Genomic DNA, 17,329 nt, shown 5'->3' on the forward strand with positions numbered 1-17,329 from the left:
CACAAGCAATCTGCTCCCTCTGCTGAAGAGCCAGCACAACCCGGCAAGCATCTCTCCTCTCCAGAATGCCCATTTCGTCCTGGGACTGCCCCAACAGAGCGGAGGGCATCCCCTGCTCTGAGCCTGCTGAGGTGCAGGGCCCCTCGGGTCCTGCCAGGGAGCCATGCTGGAGGCAGCCAGCTCCTGCCGTGCTCCTCCGCCTGTTGCTCGCTCACGTTTCACGGGGCTGTGACCCCCATGGGCTCATATCGCCCTGAGCCCTGCAGTGGGGCGGGCAGCAACCCAAACCCGACGGCTGGGGTTTCAGAGGCAAGGCAGGGTGGCTGTGCTCCTGAGGTCACCTCAACTGCAGTGTACCACAGCAGAGCTGTCCCTAGGGCAGACACGTGCCTCTCTGAGAGCTGAGGGGATGCGGGGACTTTGGGTGAGCCCGGCTGCTCCCCCCTCCCAGCAGCCACCCTCTGCACCTCTCCCTGTCAGCTCTTGCACTGTGCCGCTGGAGACAGTCACCATGACCCTCACCAAAGGCTCCTTCACCTACTCCAACGGGGAGGAGTACCGTGGCGAATGGAAGGAAGGTGAGACGGGGCAGGAGGGGTTGGTGTTGCCTGTGCTGGGAGCCAAACAGCCCCCGCGTCCCTGCCGAGCACCATTCTGGGGCAGTCCCTGCCTTCTGTCCAGCCCTGCCTGTTTCTGCCCTCGCCTAGGTCGCAGGCATGGTGTTGGGCAACTGACGTTTGCCGACGGCACCGCCTATGTGGGGCACTTTGAGAACGGGCTCTTCCATGGCTGCGGTGTGCTCACCTTCTCTGATGGTTCCAGGTGAGCATGGCACCCCTGCGTACACCCCTCCTGGGCATCCCCACTTGCTTGTGGGGAGCTGCTGCCTCAGGAACTCCCCCCTTCACAGGTACGAGGGGGAGTTTGTGCAGGGCAAGTTCAATGGCGTCGGCGTCTTCACCCGCTGTGACAACATGACCTTTGAGGGCGAGTTCAAAGGCGGGCGCGTGTATGGCTTCGGTGAGTGCCTGGTGGCATGATGCAGGCAGCCGCAGCCCTGCGCTGCTCCAGCTCGTGGGTGCGCGGGGCCCGGGCAGGTGGTGGGCTCAGAGTGGAGGCATGCACAGCTCAGGGTGTGCTGCGTGCACGGCCCCTGTTTGCTGTGGGCGCTGTGCGTGCAGGGCTCTGGGGTGTGTGGGTGCCACTGGGGGGACGTCCAGCTGCTGGGCAGGCCGGGTTGCTCACAGGCAAATGCTGCTCGTCCCCTGGTTGAAGTTGCAGGTTCAGGCACAGGCCATGCTGGTGGAGGGAGCCCTTCCCTGCAGCTGGATTTAACAGCCTGCAGCAGCACCCTCTCCTCCGGGCACTGGTGTCCCCAGAGGTGCTGGGCAGGCTGCAGGCTGGGGAGTCGGCGCTGAGCTCCTGGTCGCTGCCATCAGCAGAGAGCAGTATTCAGTCGCTGCTCGGCTTGGCTGGGGGCCATTTCTCCTGTGGACACAAAGCCCTTGCAAGTTCCCTGCTGATGAGCGCCTGGGCACTGTGTCCTGGGTAGCGTGGCTCAGCACCCATCTCTCCAGGGACGCACAGCCCGGTGTGAGCGGGGACACCTCCTTTGGAAGCGGGGATCCCCCTCCCATCACAGGCACTGCCTGAGCTGCACCGGGAGCTGCTGGAGAGGCAGCGCCCAGCCCGCCTGTGGGGCTGTCTCCATGCTGATGCCTTCCCTGTGTGCTGGGGAGAGCTGTGCTGCGTGGTGGCAGCTTTGGGAGTGTGCAGTGCTCCGAGGGCTGCTGGCTGTCAGCAGACAGCATTGCCAACCCTTGGAGCCAGACCAGGGCCCTCTTCCTGCTGTCCCTCTTAGGAGGAGGAGCCACTCCATCCCTGGGGGGTGAGCCAGGCCTGCTCATCCTTGATGCTGGAGCTGCAAACCCCACAAGCAATCTGCTCCCTCTGCTGAAGAGCCAGCACAACCCGGCAAGCATCTCTCCTCTCCAGAATGCCCATTTCGTCCTGGGACTGCCCCAACAGAGCGGAGGGCATCCCCTGCTCTGAGCCTGCTGAGGTGCAGGGCCCCTCGGGTCCTGCCAGGGAGCCATGCTGGAGGCAGCCAGCTCCTGCCGTGCTCCTCCGCCTGTTGCTCGCTCACGTTTCACGGGGCTGTGACCCCCATGGGCTCATATCGCCCTGAGCCCTGCAGTGGGGCGGGCAGCAACCCAAACCCGGCGGCTGGGGTTTCAGAGGCAAGGCAGGGTGGCTGTGCTCCTGAGGTCACCTCAACTGCAGTGTACCACAGCAGAGCTGTCCCTAGGGCAGACACGTGCCTCTCTGAGAGCTGAGGGGATGCGGGGACTTTGGGTGAGCCCGGCTGCTCCCCTCTCCCAGCAGCCACCCTCTGCACCTCTCCCTGTCAGCTCTTGCACTGTGCCGCTGGAGACAGTCACCATGACCCTCACCAAAGGCTCCTTCACCTACTCCAACGGGGAGGAGTACCGTGGCGAATGGAAGGAAGGTGAGACGGGGCAGGAGGGGTTGGTGTTGCCTGTGCTGGGAGCCAAACAGCCCCCGCGTCCCTGCCGAGCACCATTCTGGGGCAGTCCCTGCCTTCTGTCCAGCCCTGCCTGTTTCTGCCCTCGCCTAGGTCGCAGGCATGGTGTTGGGCAACTGACGTTTGCCGACGGCACCGCCTATGTGGGGCACTTTGAGAACGGGCTCTTCCATGGCTGCGGTGTGCTCACCTTCTCTGATGGTTCCAGGTGAGCATGGCACCCCTGCGTACACCCCTCCTGGGCATCCCCACTTGCTTGTGGGGAGCTGCTGCCTCAGGAACTCCCCCCTTCACAGGTACGAGGGGGAGTTTGTGCAGGGCAAGTTCAATGGCGTCGGCGTCTTCACCCGCTGTGACAACATGACCTTTGAGGGCGAGTTCAAAGGCGGGCGCGTGTATGGCTTCGGTGAGTGCCTGGTGGCATGATGCAGGCAGCCGCAGCCCTGCGCTGCTCCAGCTCAGCGCAGCCCCGTCCAGCATCTCCCACTTTGTCCCTCCAGCCTGGTCCTGGAGGGTGCTACTCCCTGCCCCTTCACTCCAAGCCCTTCCCTCCCTCCCCAGGTCTCCTGACCTTCCCCGACGGCTCCCACGGGGTGCCGCGTAACGAGGGCTTCTTTGAGAACAACAAGCTGTTGCGGAGGGAGAAATGCCCGGCTGTCATCCAGAGGGCCCAGGGCGCCTCCAAGTCTGCCCACAACCTGACAGCATGACGGTGCCCCACATCCCCCCCTGCTGCAGTGCGGACCCTGCTGCTGGGCGCTGGCTGGCCCCACAGTCCCCAGAGCAGGGACGTGGCACTGCTGGGTGCCCCTCTGCTCCATCACCACCAAGCCCCCCCCCCCACTGAACCCCCACAGCTGGGGGGGATGGGGCCCTCCACTCTCCACCCAAGTGCCCCGGGGCAGCCGTGGTGCCTTCTCTCTCTGGCTATAGCCCTGTCAGCTACCAGAGCAGCAGGGGGGCAGGGTGGCCAGGGCTCGGCCCCTCTGTCCCCCAGGAAGGGTGTGGACGACCGGGGCTGCTAGCCTGCTGCAGAAGATGGAGCAGGTGTGTAGGGGCTGTGGCTGGGCCCTGACCTCACTGCCAGGGTGCCCTGGATGGAAGCTGCTGGCTGCAGCATGTGTCCATAGAGGGGCAACTCCTGGCTCCCTTTGCTACCCTGGTCCCGAGGCAGGGTGGGCACCTCTGGCAGCCTGTGGCCTCCGCCTATAGCTCTGAGTGACCAGCTATCCCCTGCGTGCCCCTAGCAGGGTGACATGGTGCCACTGAAGGACCCAGCCTGCTCTCAGGGCCAGCTGATGGGCTGTGTTGTCCTCATTCCTGTGCCAATCCAGCCCATCCACTGCCTTGGGGACATCTGCAGCAGCATCCTCACTGAGGGGGACTGAGGGACACCCAGCCTGGCCCAATCTGCTTCACGCTGGGGGAGGGCAGGAGCAATGGCGAGCAAGGAGCAGGGTCAAGGGGCACGAGCAGGGCTGCATGGAGTGCCAGGGCTGGAGCAGGGGGCCTGGGAAGGGTGGGTGGGGGATAGGGGCATGGCGAAGGGGCAGGCAGGGTGGGCAGGGGGCACACAGCTCCCCATCTTGCCCCCTGCACATGTTCTTCATCTCCCCCCTGCGTGTTCACCTTCATGCCCAGTGAGGTCTAGCTGGTCATGGTGCAGGGGTCCTGGCAGCCTTCACAGTCTGGTGGTGGTCTGTAGGGGGTGTGCCCTCCCTGCCGGTCTCTGCCCACACTGGTCCCGTGCCTTGCCATGACCCTGCCTTGTGCTGCTGCCTGCACAGGCTTCAGCTGAATAAACCACTTTGCCAAATGCCTGGGCCATGTCCTTTTTGCTGGGAGCAGGGACCGGGTGGGGGACTGCTTGCATGGGCAGGACTGCAGACACAGAGTGGGGGCAGCAGGTTTATTCCCAGCTCACAGTGCAGGGATCCTTCCCAGGTGGGGACAGTGGGACCCTGGGGGCTGGCAGGGATGCAAGTGTGGCCAGGGGGTGCTGGGTATCCCCTCTACCCACTCTGCCCAGGGCAGCCCCATCCAGCAGGAAGGAGTGAGATGAGTGGCTTTTCCTGGCCTCATCCCAGTGTCCCCACCACATCCCCACCTCCTGGGGTCCCTGGCTCCTGTGCCTTCATGGTGCAGGGAGGGGTGAGGGGGACCCCTCACAACCAGCCGTTGGCACTGAAGGCACCCCTCAGCTCCTCAACCTGCGGGGGGCTCAATGGGGCCAGAGGTGCACGGCAGGGACCCCCGTAGTAGCCAAACCATTCCATGGCCTTCTTCAGTCCCGGGATTCCAAACCGACGGGTGACCTACAGGAGGGAGGGTGCGGGCACTTGCTGGTTCGTGTGGGACAGAGCAACATGCTCTATGGGCTCCTGCACCAGCCCCATGCAGGGCTGGGCAGGCTGCGAGGTGGCTGCAGCCCTGCAGTGAAGTACCTGCGGTGGGGTGGGGGGCGGAGGAGCAGCTCTTCCCCCCATCCCTGCCTATAAACAGGTGGCCTTGCCTTGAGGGGGTCAGGCAGGGATCTGCTGCTAGTGGACACACTGTTCCTGGCATGGCAGGGCTAGCATTTCCCACCCCTCTGTCTCCAGGCTTGCTTGGCTCACTGGCTGGGTGCTGTGCCATCCTGTCCCCCTTTGACCACCACTCTACCCCCCACAGCCCCAAGGACGTCCATCCTTTTCTGCCTTCCAGTTCTGTGATGGCCCAGCACCCCCACCCTGCAGCATCCTGGGGAGTGCTGCCCACTCACCGCCGTGTTGGGCTCAATGAGCCGGTGCTGCAGATCACGGGCCTCCTGCCAGTTCCCCTCACGGCACAGGCGGTCCAGCTGGCACAGCGGGGCACCCAGGACATTGGCGAGGGCACAGACCCCCCCAGAGGCACCTGGGGACACCGGAGCACGTTGACAGCCAGTTTGGCATGCGATGCCCAACCAGCACCTCCAGGCATTGCTGTCTCTCACCTGCCTCCTCCCACCCAGCTGCCAGTCCCTACCAGTTCCCCCAGGGCAGCACCCCATGCTCCCAGCTGAGCAGGGGCAGTAGCACCTACCCAGGGCATAGCTCGCCATTAGGAAGCCAGCTGATCCCGCCAGCACCTGGAAATCCTCCTGCCGTGTCTTGTGGACCATCAGCCCCATGCGGGTAATCTGAGGAGAAATATGCTGTGCCCCGGGGCATACATCACCCTGTCTCCCCTCCATGGGGCTCATGTAGCATCCCCAGGGCCCAGAGGAGGGCTGCAAGTCCCAGCTCCTCATTGCCAGCTTGGGGCTAGGTTTGATGGCAGTCAGCCCGAGGAAAGCCTTGCCCCACTCACATCCCCTCCGCTGTCCTTGATCCCGACGATATTGGGGTGCTGAGCCAGGGTGAGGACAGCCTCCAGGGGCAGGTCCAGGCCAGTGTTGGCAGGGACGCTGTAGAGCACCACAGGAATGGGGGATGCGTCGGCGACCTGCGGGCAGCCGGGCAGAACTCAGCAGCTGGGGTGGATCAGAGATGTGCATGATGGGCTCCCTGTCTGTGCTGCTGCCCCAGCTGGGGCTGCCAGCAGGCACCAGTCATGGCTCACCTCCGTGTAGTGCTGGACCAGAGCAGCGTTGGTCATGGCCCCCCGGTAGTAGCAGGGTGTCACGACCAGCGCCACATCGGCCCCTGCCTCTGCCATGCTGACCGTCAGCTCAATGGTGGCCTGGGTGGCTGGGGAGGAGGCAGAGGGGTGAGGGACGCCCCGGGGGGAACACATGGCCCCCACGCTGCCCACACAGGCACTCACATTCACAGCCCGAGCCAGCCAGCAGCAGGCGGTCCCTGGGCAGAGCCTGGTGCACGCAGCTCACCACTTCCAGCCGTTCACGGGGTGCCAGGTAGGGGTACTCCCCATTGGAGCCCAGCACCACCAGCCCTGAAATGCAAGCATGGGGAAGGCAGGGCTCGGGCAGAGGAGCAGGGTGCCCATGGCACAGGCCTTCCTGCCCTCTCCCCACCCCACTCTCGGGTGGGTACTAGGCACCCAGCGCAGCCTGATGCCTGCATCCAGCAGCCCTCTTGGGCCAGGAGGCTCCTGCAGGTGCCCTGCAAAGCCGTGGACTCCTCCACAAAGGGCACATGTGTGTATGTGCCCCCCAGATGGCAGTGCCCACCTGCACCATAGGGAGCACCAGCTGTGCCATCCTTTACCCAAGCACCCTTGTGTTTGCCATGCCTGCACTCTGTGGACTGAACACACCACCTGCCTGTCTCCATTCCCAGAAAACACCCCCACGCAGCACTGCTAGCTGGGTATTTATTGGTGCCTGCAGCCAGGCTGTGCTGCCCTGTCCTCAGCTGGGGCACACAAACCCTTTTCTTGGGACCCTGCCAGCACCACGGGCACAGGCAGGCCAACTCCAGCCCAGTGCTGCCAGGCTCTGCTGCAGCAGCCAGGGCTCCAGGATGCCAGGAGGGTTGGGTGTCCCCATGAGCCTCTCTGCCTTCCTTGTCCCTGGCTGCTCAGAAAACACTCTGCAGCCCACAGTGTACCCTCTCCAGTCCCCATCCCCACAGCCCTGGACTCACAGACTGGTCAGAAGAGGGGAGATGCTGGGGCACATCCCTGCAACCCTCTGGCCTCTTCCTGCAGCCCCTCTTCTACAATCCATCCATCCTGGGCAACCAACAGATATACATCCTGTGGCACTGAATCTGTGTGAGTGTGCAGAGGGCAGGTGCAAGCCTGCAGCTGCATGTGGAGGATGTGTGCAAGCCTGCACATGTGTGGGGTGTGCATGCAAGTATGCACCAGAGTGTGACAGGGGTGTACAAGGACCTATGTGTGTGCCTGGGCTGTGTGGGCATATGCCATGAAAAGGGTCCCACGTGGGTCACCCAAGGGGCTGCCAGCCCCAGAGCAAAGTCTGGCTGGAGGCTGAGCACCTCTGGGAAGCCAGCAGGCTGCCTGCATACTGCTGCACAGCCTCTGCGGCAGGCAGGGAACTGGCAGGAGCCTGCACAGAGAGGGACAGTGGGCAGCACTCACCTCGGAAGGGGATGTTGGCGTAGCGGCGCAGGTTGCCCTCCAGCTGGGCATAGTCCACCTCCTGTGTGGGTGAGAAGGGGGTGGCGAGGGGCGGGAAGATGCCCCTGAGGTCGAGTGTTTGCCCTGGTCCCACGGGGATGCTGAGCCCCCGGCACTGCCTGGGGGCTGCCTGGCGCAGAGCTGCCAGGGCAGGCCGGAGGGGCCAGGCGAGGCGGGTGCTGAATGCCATGGTGGATGGGTGCTGCTGCTGGCCCTGCTGCCTGCCCTGCCGAGGGGCTGTTAATGTTTGACGGGGCACGTGAGGGACCCGCAACCTGGCTGGGCAGATGATATGGGGGGCGGTACTGGGTGAGCTCAGAATGCTCTTCCCTGCTCCAGGAGCTGGCTACTGGAGCTCAGCACCCCTCCGGGTGAGCCCCGGCCAGCCCAGCTGCACTTTCCCTTCCGCTTGCCAGTCCTGGCAGCCACCCCTCTGCCACCTACGGAGACAGGCTGTAGGGCTGGGGAGGGACTAGGCACTGCAGGGAGTCCCCGGGGCTGTTAGCAAGGTTCCCCTGCTCTGGGTTTGGTGTAGGGTTTCCTGTAAACAGGTGAGAAGGAGCGTTTCTCGGTAGGGAGTAATGAGCACTGCACTCAGCAGAAGTCACTAGCCTGCAAAGGGGCTGCTGTGTCCCCCCCAGGGATGGCTCCAGTGGAGAAAGCAGGAGAAAAAGCAGCCATGGAGCAGCTGCCTGGCAGGGGTATGACTGTTGCTTCCTGTCACAACCCCAGTCTCCAGCACAGCATGGACCTGGATTTAGCTGCCCTTGATGTAGTTTTCCTCCCAGAGCTTGCTCAGGTGGCACTTTGAAACACTGCAAGCAACCAGGGCATCCTGCAGCAAAGAGTTCCACCCTTGAACCACTCAAGCCCTGGCCCCATGGTGTCACTAACACCCCAGTCCCTGTGCTAGGAGGCAGGGCATGTCTGTGCTGCCAGATAACCCAGCTCCCCAGATCACCCATCTTCATTACTCCGTCACCCCCAGTGCAGGCTGCTCAGCCCCACAGTCCCCCGGGGCCAAATACTGCTCTTTGGTGGCTTTTATTGACACAGACAAGTATTGGCTGGATCCTGCTCCTTGGAACCAAACCAGTCCCCTGGTCCCTGACCAGCACTGTCAGGCAGGGACCTCCATCTCCCCCTGAGGCTGCTCCTTGGTCTCCAGCGCCTGGCGTGTGTCCACCTGCCACTGCTGCACCAGGTCCGTCGGGGTCTTGCCAGCCTGCAAGAGCAGGCAGAGAGAGGCTGGGGCCAGGGTGGTGTAACATGGTGGGGCAGCAAATGGCCCTGGTGCTGACCTCCCCCTGCTCACGTGGTTCTTGGCCATCATGTCGGCCCCATACAGGATCAGCATTTTGATGATCTTGTAACGGCTGAGCCGTGTGGCGTCATGCAGTGCTGTGTCACCTTCCTGCGAGAGACGCAGCCAGAATGGAGATCAGGGTCCAGCCCTGGGGACAGGGACCCCTTGCCTGTCCCCAGCACTGCTCCCTGGCTTCCCGCATACATGCCTCCCCATGAGGACAAGGGGGATGTTGCCCCCCTGTCATGGTTTCAGCTGGGATAGAGTTAATTTTCTTCCTAGCAGCTGGTACACCGCTGTGTTTTGGATTTAGGGTGAGAATAATGTGGATAACACACTGATGTTTTAATTGTTCCTGAGTAGTGCTTACCCCAAGCTAAGGATTTTTCCCATGTTCTGTCAGTGAGCAGGTGCACAAGAAGCTGGGAGGGAACATGGCCAGGACAGCTGACCCAAACGAGCCAAAGGAATATTCCATACCATAGAACATCATGCTCAGTATATAAACTGGGGGAAGTTGGCCAGGAGGGGTGATCTCTGCTTGGGGACTCTCTGGTCACTAGATAGTGAGCAATTGCATTGTGCATCACTTGTCTTTTTTGTGTTTTGTTTCTCTCTCTTTGCATTTTCATTACAATTATTATTACTCTCATTATTATCATATTTTATGTCATTAAACTGTTCTTATATCAACCCATGAGTTTAACATGTTTTTTCCAATTGTCCTCCCCATTCCACCTTGGGGCGGGGAGTGAGCAAGTGGCTGTGTGGTGCTTAGTTGCCAGCTAGTGTCAAACCACAGCACTGTCCCATCTCTGGCTGCGGCTGCCAGCACCTGAGGCAGAGATGTGAGTGTGTCTGGTCATGCCCTGCTGCAGGTGCTAGGAGCCCCTGGAGGGGTCAGCCAAGGGAGGAGGGATCAGTTACCCAGCCGGTGCTGACTGCGCAACTGCAGCACTCACCCTGTCCGGGGAGTTGATGTCCACTCCGCAGTGGATGAGGTGCTCCACAATGTCAAGGTGCCCAGTCCGGGCGGCCACGTGGAGGGGGGTGCTGAGCAGCTTGAAGCAGGAGGAGATGGACACCAGAGTGGATCAGCACTCATCCCTGCTAGCCTAACACAGGGCCAGTCCTGGTCCCCCAGGGCACACTCATGCCCCTGGCACAGCTCTGTGCCCCCCAGCTCTGCCCTGCATACCTTGTCCTTCATGTTGAGGTCTGCCCCACGGTCCTGCAGCAGTTTGACAGCGTCCAGGTGCCCACCCCGGCAGGCCCAGTGCACAGCAGTGCAGTCCAGCTGAGTGCACAGAGCCATATCATGGCAATGGCAGGGGACACCCCACCCCGTGTCCATCCCCTACCCCAGCCAGTCCCCGTGTCTGGGCTGAGCCAGCAGAGCCCTGCCTGCAGCCACCTCAGCAGTAGGGACAGCACTGCCCTGCTGTGGGAACCTCAGCCCTGCTGTTGTTCCAGCTGTGCCATGCGAGGAGGCTCAGACCAGCATGGAGTCGGGGGCAGGATCTGTCCTCACCCGATCCCTGAAGTTGACAGTGGCCCCGCTGTCCAGCAGCTTCTGCAGGATGTCTGTGTGTCCTTCCAGTGAGGAGCGGTGCAGAGCTGTGCGGTGGAACTGGGGGGACAAGGCACCATGTTGGCAGATGGATTCATCCCCATCCCAGCTGTACCCCTAGCCCTGTTCCAGTGGTCCCAGCCTCTGCCAGCAGGCATGGTGGGGCATGATGGCAGGGGCAGGTAGGGGGCAGCCAGCAGCCTTTGGGGACACTACCTCATCACATGTGTCAGGGGAGCCACCATCTGCCAGAAACTTTTCGATGACGCGCATCTTGCCCTGGACAGCAGCTCGCAGGAAGGTCTCCGGCTCCACAGGACCCTCCTGGTGGCAGGATGGGCTCAGGACTGAGGCATCACAGGGACATGGGAAAGGGGACAACACGGGCCCCCCACTGCCCTGCTTCCCTGGGGAAGTTCTCAGCTGGCAAGGTGACTTGGGGTCTGGCCTGTGGAGACTCTAGCCCCTGTCCCAGCAGCCCCTCCCGCACCCTAGGACCCCCTGACATACAATCTCCAGGGGCTCAGGCGGTGGGGGGGGCTCAGGGGTGGCTGCCCGCTCCTCCCGGCGCTGCCGGCGCTGCTTGCGTAGCTCAATGAGGCGCTGGATGCTCCCCACATCAATGATCTCTCGCCGCAGGTCGACTGAGCTCTTCCGCACCCGCTCCTGGCCCTTGGGGGGGGACATGCAAAGCCCTATTTACCTCCTCTGTGCCCAGCTTCCCCCGACACCCCCTGCTCCCTGATGTCCCTCACCTTGACAGCCTCAAGGCCCCAGTTCCTGGGGCCACGGCGTTTCTCCTCCTCTAGGTCAGGTGTGCTCATCCGCTCCACAGCTGGTGGCTCCCGTGTGCCATCATCTTTGAGTCGCTGCATGGGTAGAGGCCTGCATGGTCCTGGTTGGGCATGGAGCAACCCCACCACCTCTGTCCCCAGCCCACCAGTGGAGGTGGCTCTGGGCACAGCTCACAGCTTGCTGCTGAGGTCTACAGGACACACAGCAGCCCTTGGTCTTATGCTTTCCCACCTGCCCTACTTGGCAAGCTGAACACCTGCTTGCTGCTCAGCTCTGCCCCATGGGCAAGAGCTCCTGGTTTGGGAACCCAATGACCCTCTGAGCCCTTGGACACCTTGCTGCATCCCCCGAGATGGCAGGGTTGGTGCCAGCCTTCTCACATCCGAGTCCTTAAAGTTGAATGCAGCACAAGGCGAGTCCCTGCTGCAGCCCAGGCAGGACCCCCCTACCCTGTGGACCCACCTTCTCCTCCTCCTCCTCCTCTGCCAGCTTCTGCTCAATGAGATCCTTGGCCCGTTGCACATCCAGCTCCATGTCTGCCCACTGTGCACAGCCCTGTGCAGGATGCAGCCTCTCTTCCTTGCCCAGCCCTGGCTCCTGGTACTGCCGGCAGCTCCGCTGACCGCAGGGCTTTATGCTGCCGGCCCCTCCGTCCCGCAGCCCAAGGGCACCGTCAGCTGTGGCTGCTCGACATGACTGGGGCAGCTTTGCCATGAGCTCACCCTCCTGCTTTCTGGTGGCCCTGGCTCACCTCCCCATCCCTGCACCCTCTTAAAGAGACCCACTGCCCCCCTCAAGGGCTGCCCAGAACCCCGTGCTGGGTGCAGGGAGCTGGGTGCACACAGCCCATGGCAGCTGGTCCAGAGAGGCTCGATGGAGCTAGAAAACAGTCTGGGATTGCCCCATCGGTCCTGTACCTGTGCCACCCACCCCAGGCAGCCAGAATGCTCCCTGTGGATCCCATCGCCCCATCTCCACGCAACCAGATGCTGCACCACCCACCGACATCATCCAAGGCTCCCTGGCACCTGACAAGGGGTGTTGCTGCCCACTCCAAAAGGAGGTGTTGTGTCCCCCCCCCACCCCAACCAGTGGCAGGCAGCATGTGATGCCGAGAGCCACAACCCCTCTGCACCACTTTGAAGGATGACCTCAGGTGTGGAGCGTCCCAAGCAGCTCTTCCAGGATCCCAGTGGCTGCCTGGCCTCCCCAGCCATGCACGGGCAGCCTGACAGTGGGACCAGCCTCACGTGGGGCTGTCAGGCAGAGCCAGCAGCTATTCCTGGTAGCAGGGACATTGTTCAGCCTCCCTGGGCTTTGCTCTCCCCCTTTGTAAGATGAGGCCAGTGCTGCCCTATGCTGGGACAGTTAATGCGCTGGGCACCAGCCCTCGGCACAGGACCTGGAGGAAGGACAGATGGGACACATCACTGTCACCATCCCGGGCAGTTCCCAGGGACACCCTTGAGTGCCCAGTCCCATGGGTGCCACAGCCTCTGGCTGCAGAGAGGTGCCATTTTCACCAGGACAGGTGATGCTGGGCCTGGGACCATTCTCCTCCATGGACTGTCCCGCCTGGCCCTGGGACAGGCACAGGCTGAAAACTCCAGAGGGGAACACTGGGAAAAGGAGGCAGTGGTCCCATACCAGTAAGTGGCCTGGATAGCAATGGGATGATGGCAGCAGTGCTGGAGAAGGGTCCAGGCAGGCAAAGAGCTGGTCCTGGTGTGACAGGGTCAGGGTAGCACTGAGGGGCAAAGTTAAGGGATCAAGGCTCTCCCCGGCCACCTTGAGCCCATCCCAACTTGGACAGGTACAGGGACCATCCATAGCTGCAGCCCCCTCCCCACCTGCTCCAGGGACAGAGAAAGGATGAAAAGGCTTTATTGATAAATACAGACTATGTACAGAGGGGAGACATCTCCACCCAGCCCAGCACCCTGGGGCCTCCTGGCCAAAGGGAGTCAGAGCCCAGCAGGTCACAGCCTCTCCCTGCCGGCACAGCCTGGCAGTGGGGCCCTGGCCGTGCTGACCCTCTCGGAGACATTTGGTCTCAAACCTCCTGCAGCAAACGCAGTGTATGTCCGTGTCCCAGCTGAGAGGGGCCACTGTAGTGGCACACCCCCATGCAGCCCTTCCTGGAGGGGATGGGGTGGGGGTGGAAATCACCCAGGTGGGGGGCACCCTGAGGGGGAGGAGCTGCCCCCACTCTGGCAGGGCTTGGTGCATCCCCAGAGGTGCCACTGCCCCCCAGCCCCCTACCCGCAACCAGTGCGGGGTGGGGGCTCAGTTCCTGGGTGGCAGAGGCTGATTGACAATTACTTGCACGACAAAATCCTTCTGGATCTTGGTCTCCTGCAGCCGTGTGCGGTCTGTGAGCAGCTTGCCTGAGAAAAACCAGCGCTGCCAAGCCAGGTCGATGCCCTCCTGCGCCTGCAGCTGCTTCTTCAGCTGCCCGATGGTGTCACCCATGCTGGCGTTGAGCCGCAGGTCCTTGCCGGTGGAAAGTCGCACTTTGAGGGCAAACTCCCGCCGGGCGTTGGGCAGAGGCTCGGCCGGCTCTGCTGCCTCCTCCTCACTCCTCTCCAGGATGAGGTTGACAGGAGGTGCCAGGCAGTAGACAGGCAGCTGGTACCGGTTGCCCAGTTCATCGTAGCACTCCGTCAGGGACCCTGAGGATGGCAGGGTGAGATGCTGTGGATGGGCATCCCTGTGGACCACCCAAATGGGGACAGGGCCACCCCAGGCAGTGGGTCAGAGCCTGCCTTGTCCACCTTGCCTTGGCTGAGCTGCGTGGATGCAGCTGGGGACCCCTCTCCTCTCCAACCTGGGACCCCCATGTGCCCAGATATGGGACACTCAGCACTGACCCCACCTCACCCCCTGTGCCGTCTCTCACCGTGGGGCAGGGTGATGCTGGCTCCATCTAGGATGGCCTGGGCCAGGCTGTGGTCATTGGCCTCCACAGCATAGGCAGCTGCCTTCAGGGCATCCCAGATCTCCTTGCGGCCCTCAAAGGCAGGTGCTGTGTCCCAAAACTCATCGCGTTTGCTACGCAGTTGCCCATCCGTCATGGGGTAGTCACTCTTCCACTTGGGACGCTCCTTCTTCAGGGGCTCATTGCGGCCTGGGGAGGGGAGGGTGAAGCTCAGCCAAGGGACAGGGGTCCCCCTTGGGCCCTGAGTCCCCCACCTCCATCCCCACAGGTTCCTGGGGACCCCTCACACTGTGCACAGCAGTGTCCAAGGAACTCCCCTACCCAGCACAGGACAGCCCCCAGTGCAGCCAGGGGGAACCTGGCTAAAGCTAGCCCTGCCCAAGGTCCCACTGGCCCCATAGCAGCTGCACTCCCAAGTAACATCCTTTGTCCCCAGTAGGGATGAGGGCTCTTGCACCCATGCTAGGGGGACCAGCCCCTGCCCTGTGGGGTGGCCACTAGGCCTCGGGGCCCTTTGAGGCAGAGCAGTATTTATAGCTTGGGGAATTAGCCAGGAAATAAGCTGGAGAGTTGGAGCAGGAAGGGGATTAGAGACTGAGCTGCTGCCCTGGTGAGGGAAGTGGGGCAGGACTTAGTCCTCTCTGCCCACCTCGGGATGGCAGAGACCAGCTGTGATCAAGACAGAAGGCACACAGCCTCCAGGGCATCAGGGGGTGGGCAGCTGCCAGCTTGCAGCAGCCCCAGAAATGGGCCAAACTGAGCTGGATCTCCATGAAACAGCCCCCAACCATGTCCCCAGGGAACCCCAGCGGCCAGCAGTGCCCAAGGGTCTGGGCCACCCCCATGTCAGTCCCACACTGCCCTGCCCTCCCTACAGCAGGCTGGAGCCCTGTGGGAACAGCCCCATCCTGTCAGCCCCACGGCTGGGCAGGAAGCATGGGGCAGGAAGGAGCTGTTGTCACTCACAGCTGAGCTGGGGACAATGAGTGACAACAGCTCCTTCCTGCCACCCCTCTCCCTAGGGCAGCCAGCCGGCACCCTTCCTGTGGGGATGCGACATGGGGGATGTGGAGCCCCAGATGGGCAGGAAGGATGCCTGTGCCCACACAGTGACCTGCCAGGCAATGTGATGCCACACACACACCCACTGCTGGGGACAGCCACCACTGCCAGCTGTGGGCTGAGCTACTTCCTGGGTAAGTGATAGAAGGCACTATATGAAATTTTTTTTTTGTACCAGTCCTATCCCACCCCTTCCAAGACCACTGGAACCAGCACAGCACCCACTTTCCAAGCAAGCACCCAGCCCAGAGCTGGATGCAATACGTGGCACCCACCCCAGTGGTCCCCATGGGGCACAGGAGCTCAGTTACCCCAGGGCTGGACACTGAGCACCCCTGACAGGCAACATCCTGCCTGATTCCCTAGAGGAGTGAGGGCAGCCGGCTGCAGCCAGGGCTGCCGATTCAGCAGTCACGGAGCTGGGCAGGACAGATCTGCAGCACCGCAGGACAGAGTAAGGTCGGAGATAGCACCTGCCCCAGGAGGGCAGTGGAGTAGCAGTCACAGCCAGCCTGAAGGACACGGCTGGGATCATGACTCCATGCTGCTGTGGCCACCAGGCTTGGGTACACGTCCTTGCAGCTGGGCTCGTCATGCATGGCAGGACTCCTGGCCAGCACCATACCCCCAGCTCTGCTTGCAGCAAAGGGAAGAGGCTGGCCCAGGGGATGCAGCAGAATCAGAGCCACGGGGCCTGACCACAGCAGGGATAGGCCACGGCCACCCAGTGCAGGCAGGTGTGCCCGGCAGCCTTGTCCAGGTAGGCAGGGGCTTAAGCCTCATCTATTTATTGCTGCCGCCCAGCTGGGCCCCGCAGCCTCTAATCACCTCCTGCTGCTCTATTCCTGGCCCCTTGTGCAACTCTCCATGGCAGCACCACCGGACAGGTCCAGCCACTTGCTGTGCCCGGACTCGAGCCAACAGGATCTGGTCGGCAGCCTGCCTACCTCCTGCCCTGTGCCTGCAGTGCCCTGCCTGAGGGTCATCCCCCTCCACGGTGCTGTGGTGCAGGGACTCCCAGGCAGGAGGCTGTACCCCAGAGGCTCCCCTGCCCTGGGGCTCACTCCCTGCCTAGCTGGAGCCTCAGGCAACCTCAACTAGTGGGTCCTGGAAGTTGGCTTGACCCTGGAGGAGATGCCAGCCAGATGGCATGCAACACTGCTTCCAGCAGTGCCAGCTGGTCCCCTCCTGGGCCAGGCAGGATTAGGATGTTGCATGGTATCGGCATCCCCTGCTCTTCCTGCTGCAGCTAGCTGGCCACCCTGGGGACAGTGCTGTCACTCGCTCCAGGGAGCGCTGGCAGGACCCCTCTGCAGGGGGTCACAACAACTGTCAGCCATCGCAGGAGCCACTGGCCAGGTGCACTGCTTAGCAGGGTTCCCAGGACAGCAGAGGTAAGCAGCGCACTCCTCCCTTTGAGTGCTGCTGGCCCAGAGCAGTGTCCCTGCACGGCGGGTGAGGGCAGCTACAGTCTTGCTTCATCCTCCACCACCTGAGGAGTGGCTCCCAGGGGCTGGTGGCACCATGCAAGCGAGGGCAGGAGCCAGCCTGGGCACCCCAGCATGAGGGATGGCCCTGCTGCCCCGGAAAGGAACACACTACAAGAAAACAGCAGCAACTGCCAAAGGCACAGGAACACCAGGAGGGGACAGTGACGCATCCCAGGAGAGCCTGGCAGGGAGTGAATAGCAGTGATGGAGACACAAGCACTGCAGCCAGCTGTTGCCTGGCACAGGAAGGAGCACAAAGATCCAGACATGGGATCTGACCCCCCAGCCACAGCAGCTCCAAGTTACGATGCAATGGCCCCACACTCCCACCGAGCTGAGTGAACACACAGCACAGGACGCCGGGACTCACCTGCAAGAAATCACCTGCAATCCCCAGGGCTGCCTGCTCCATGGGGAACCATCACCCTAACTCAAGCCAGCGGGGCATTCCCAGGGTGGGCAGTGGGCACAGCTGGACACGGCAGCCACGGCACCCCGCACATGTTGCTGGAATGGCGGGCACCATCCCACGGGAGAACCTCCCTCCCTCCCACCC

The 17,329-nt window shown here is 62.5% G+C and overlaps 6 protein-coding genes across 8 annotated transcripts in view; 2 read left to right on the top strand and 4 right to left on the bottom strand.

The window, feature by feature from the left end:
- The window catches only part of PI4K2A (phosphatidylinositol 4-kinase type 2 alpha), a 7,257-nt gene extending 7,010 nt beyond the window's left edge, over positions 1-247 (bottom strand). Inside the window, exon 1 of the mRNA XM_026851497.1 lies at positions 216-247. Within this exon, the coding sequence (XP_026707298.1) occupies positions 216-247 (32 nt within the window). The remainder of the gene's footprint in view (positions 1-215) is intronic.
- On the top strand, positions 35-4,365 carry MORN4 (MORN repeat containing 4). 2 transcript variants are annotated; one of them, XM_026850986.1, is made up of 4 exons: positions 35-578; positions 708-822; positions 911-1,020; positions 3,107-4,365. In XM_026850986.1, exons 1-4 carry the CDS (start codon positions 410-412, stop codon positions 3,253-3,255), a joined length of 543 nt encoding a protein of 180 aa, XP_026706787.1. In that variant the 5' UTR covers positions 35-409; the 3' UTR covers positions 3,256-4,365. The 2 variants fall into 2 exon arrangements, with proteins under 2 accessions (XP_026706787.1, XP_026706785.1); XM_026850984.1 differs by lacking the exons at positions 35-578; positions 708-822; positions 911-1,020 and adding exons at positions 1,089-2,509; positions 2,639-2,753; positions 2,842-2,951.
- A 109-nt stretch (positions 4,366-4,474) lies between these two features.
- On the bottom strand, positions 4,475-7,952 carry HOGA1 (4-hydroxy-2-oxoglutarate aldolase 1). The gene is made up of 7 exons (XM_026850988.1): positions 7,574-7,952; positions 6,332-6,460; positions 6,128-6,255; positions 5,876-6,010; positions 5,609-5,705; positions 5,307-5,440; positions 4,475-4,860 (listed from the first exon to the last, which is right to left on the bottom strand). The coding sequence occupies exons 1-7, from the start codon at positions 7,800-7,802 to the stop codon at positions 4,711-4,713; spliced, it is 1,002 nt and encodes a 333-aa protein (XP_026706789.1). The 5' UTR covers positions 7,803-7,952; the 3' UTR covers positions 4,475-4,710.
- Positions 7,848-12,327, bottom strand: ANKRD2 (ankyrin repeat domain 2). Of its 2 annotated transcripts, XM_026850982.1 has the most exons (9): positions 11,746-12,327; positions 11,244-11,357; positions 10,999-11,160; positions 10,705-10,812; positions 10,450-10,548; positions 10,117-10,215; positions 9,881-9,979; positions 8,928-9,026; positions 7,848-8,837 (listed from the first exon to the last, which is right to left on the bottom strand). In XM_026850982.1, the coding sequence occupies exons 1-9, from the start codon at positions 11,995-11,997 to the stop codon at positions 8,733-8,735; spliced, it is 1,137 nt and encodes a 378-aa protein (XP_026706783.1). In that variant the 5' UTR covers positions 11,998-12,327; the 3' UTR covers positions 7,848-8,732. The 2 variants fall into 2 exon arrangements, with proteins under 2 accessions (XP_026706783.1, XP_026706782.1); XM_026850981.1 differs by having other exon boundaries at positions 7,848-9,026.
- A 1,136-nt stretch (positions 12,328-13,463) lies between these two features.
- Positions 13,464-14,483, bottom strand: UBTD1 (ubiquitin domain containing 1). The gene is made up of 2 exons (XM_026850983.1): positions 14,183-14,483; positions 13,464-13,955 (listed from the first exon to the last, which is right to left on the bottom strand). The coding sequence occupies exons 1-2, from the start codon at positions 14,355-14,357 to the stop codon at positions 13,570-13,572; spliced, it is 561 nt and encodes a 186-aa protein (XP_026706784.1). The 5' UTR covers positions 14,358-14,483; the 3' UTR covers positions 13,464-13,569.
- Positions 14,484-15,710: 1,227 nt separating this feature from the next.
- The window catches only part of MMS19 (MMS19 homolog, cytosolic iron-sulfur assembly component), an 18,432-nt gene continuing 16,813 nt past the window's right edge, over positions 15,711-17,329 (top strand). Inside the window, exons 1-2 of the mRNA XM_026850975.1 lie at positions 15,711-15,967; positions 16,012-16,043. Coding sequence (XP_026706776.1) covers positions 15,825-15,967; positions 16,012-16,043 — 175 coding nt within the window. The 5' untranslated portion in view covers positions 15,711-15,824. The remainder of the gene's footprint in view (positions 15,968-16,011; positions 16,044-17,329) is intronic.

The sequence above is a fragment of the Athene cunicularia genome (genome assembly GCF_003259725.1).
Source record: "Athene cunicularia isolate RWA chromosome 6 unlocalized genomic scaffold, athCun1 chr6_part1, whole genome shotgun sequence".
NCBI lineage: Eukaryota > Metazoa > Chordata > Aves > Strigiformes > Strigidae > Athene > Athene cunicularia.

Coding starts and splice junctions, on each gene's coding strand:
- MORN4 (XM_026850986.1), top strand. CDS start 410: ATGCGGGGACTTTGGGTGAGCCCGGCTGCTCCCCCCTCCCAGCAGCCA. Junction 579..707: donor CCGTGGCGAATGGAAGGAAG/GTGAGACGGGGC, acceptor GCCCTCGCCTAG/GTCGCAGGCATGGTGTTGGG. Junction 823..910: donor ACCTTCTCTGATGGTTCCAG/GTGAGCATGGCA, acceptor CCCCCTTCACAG/GTACGAGGGGGAGTTTGTGC.
- HOGA1 (XM_026850988.1), bottom strand. CDS start 7,802: ATGGCATTCAGCACCCGCCTCGCCTGGCCCCTCCGGCCTGCCCTGGCA. Junction 6,461..7,573: donor CGCCAACATCCCCTTCCGAG/GTGAGTGCTGCC, acceptor CTTGCATTTCAG/GGCTGGTGGTGCTGGGCTCC. Junction 6,256..6,331: donor GGCTGGCTCGGGCTGTGAAT/GTGAGTGCCTGT, acceptor CCTCCTCCCCAG/CCACCCAGGCCACCATTGAG.
- ANKRD2 (XM_026850981.1), bottom strand. CDS start 11,997: ATGGCAAAGCTGCCCCAGTCATGTCGAGCAGCCACAGCTGACGGTGCC. Junction 10,813..10,998: donor CGCCTGAGCCCCTGGAGATT/GTATGTCAGGGG, acceptor TCCTGCCACCAG/GAGGGTCCTGTGGAGCCGGA. Junction 10,549..10,704: donor CCCCTGACACATGTGATGAG/GTAGTGTCCCCA, acceptor TTGTCCCCCCAG/TTCCACCGCACAGCTCTGCA.
- UBTD1 (XM_026850983.1), bottom strand. CDS start 14,357: ATGACGGATGGGCAACTGCGTAGCAAACGCGATGAGTTTTGGGACACA. Junction 13,956..14,182: donor CAGCATCACCCTGCCCCACG/GTGAGAGACGGC, acceptor TGCCATCCTCAG/GGTCCCTGACGGAGTGCTAC.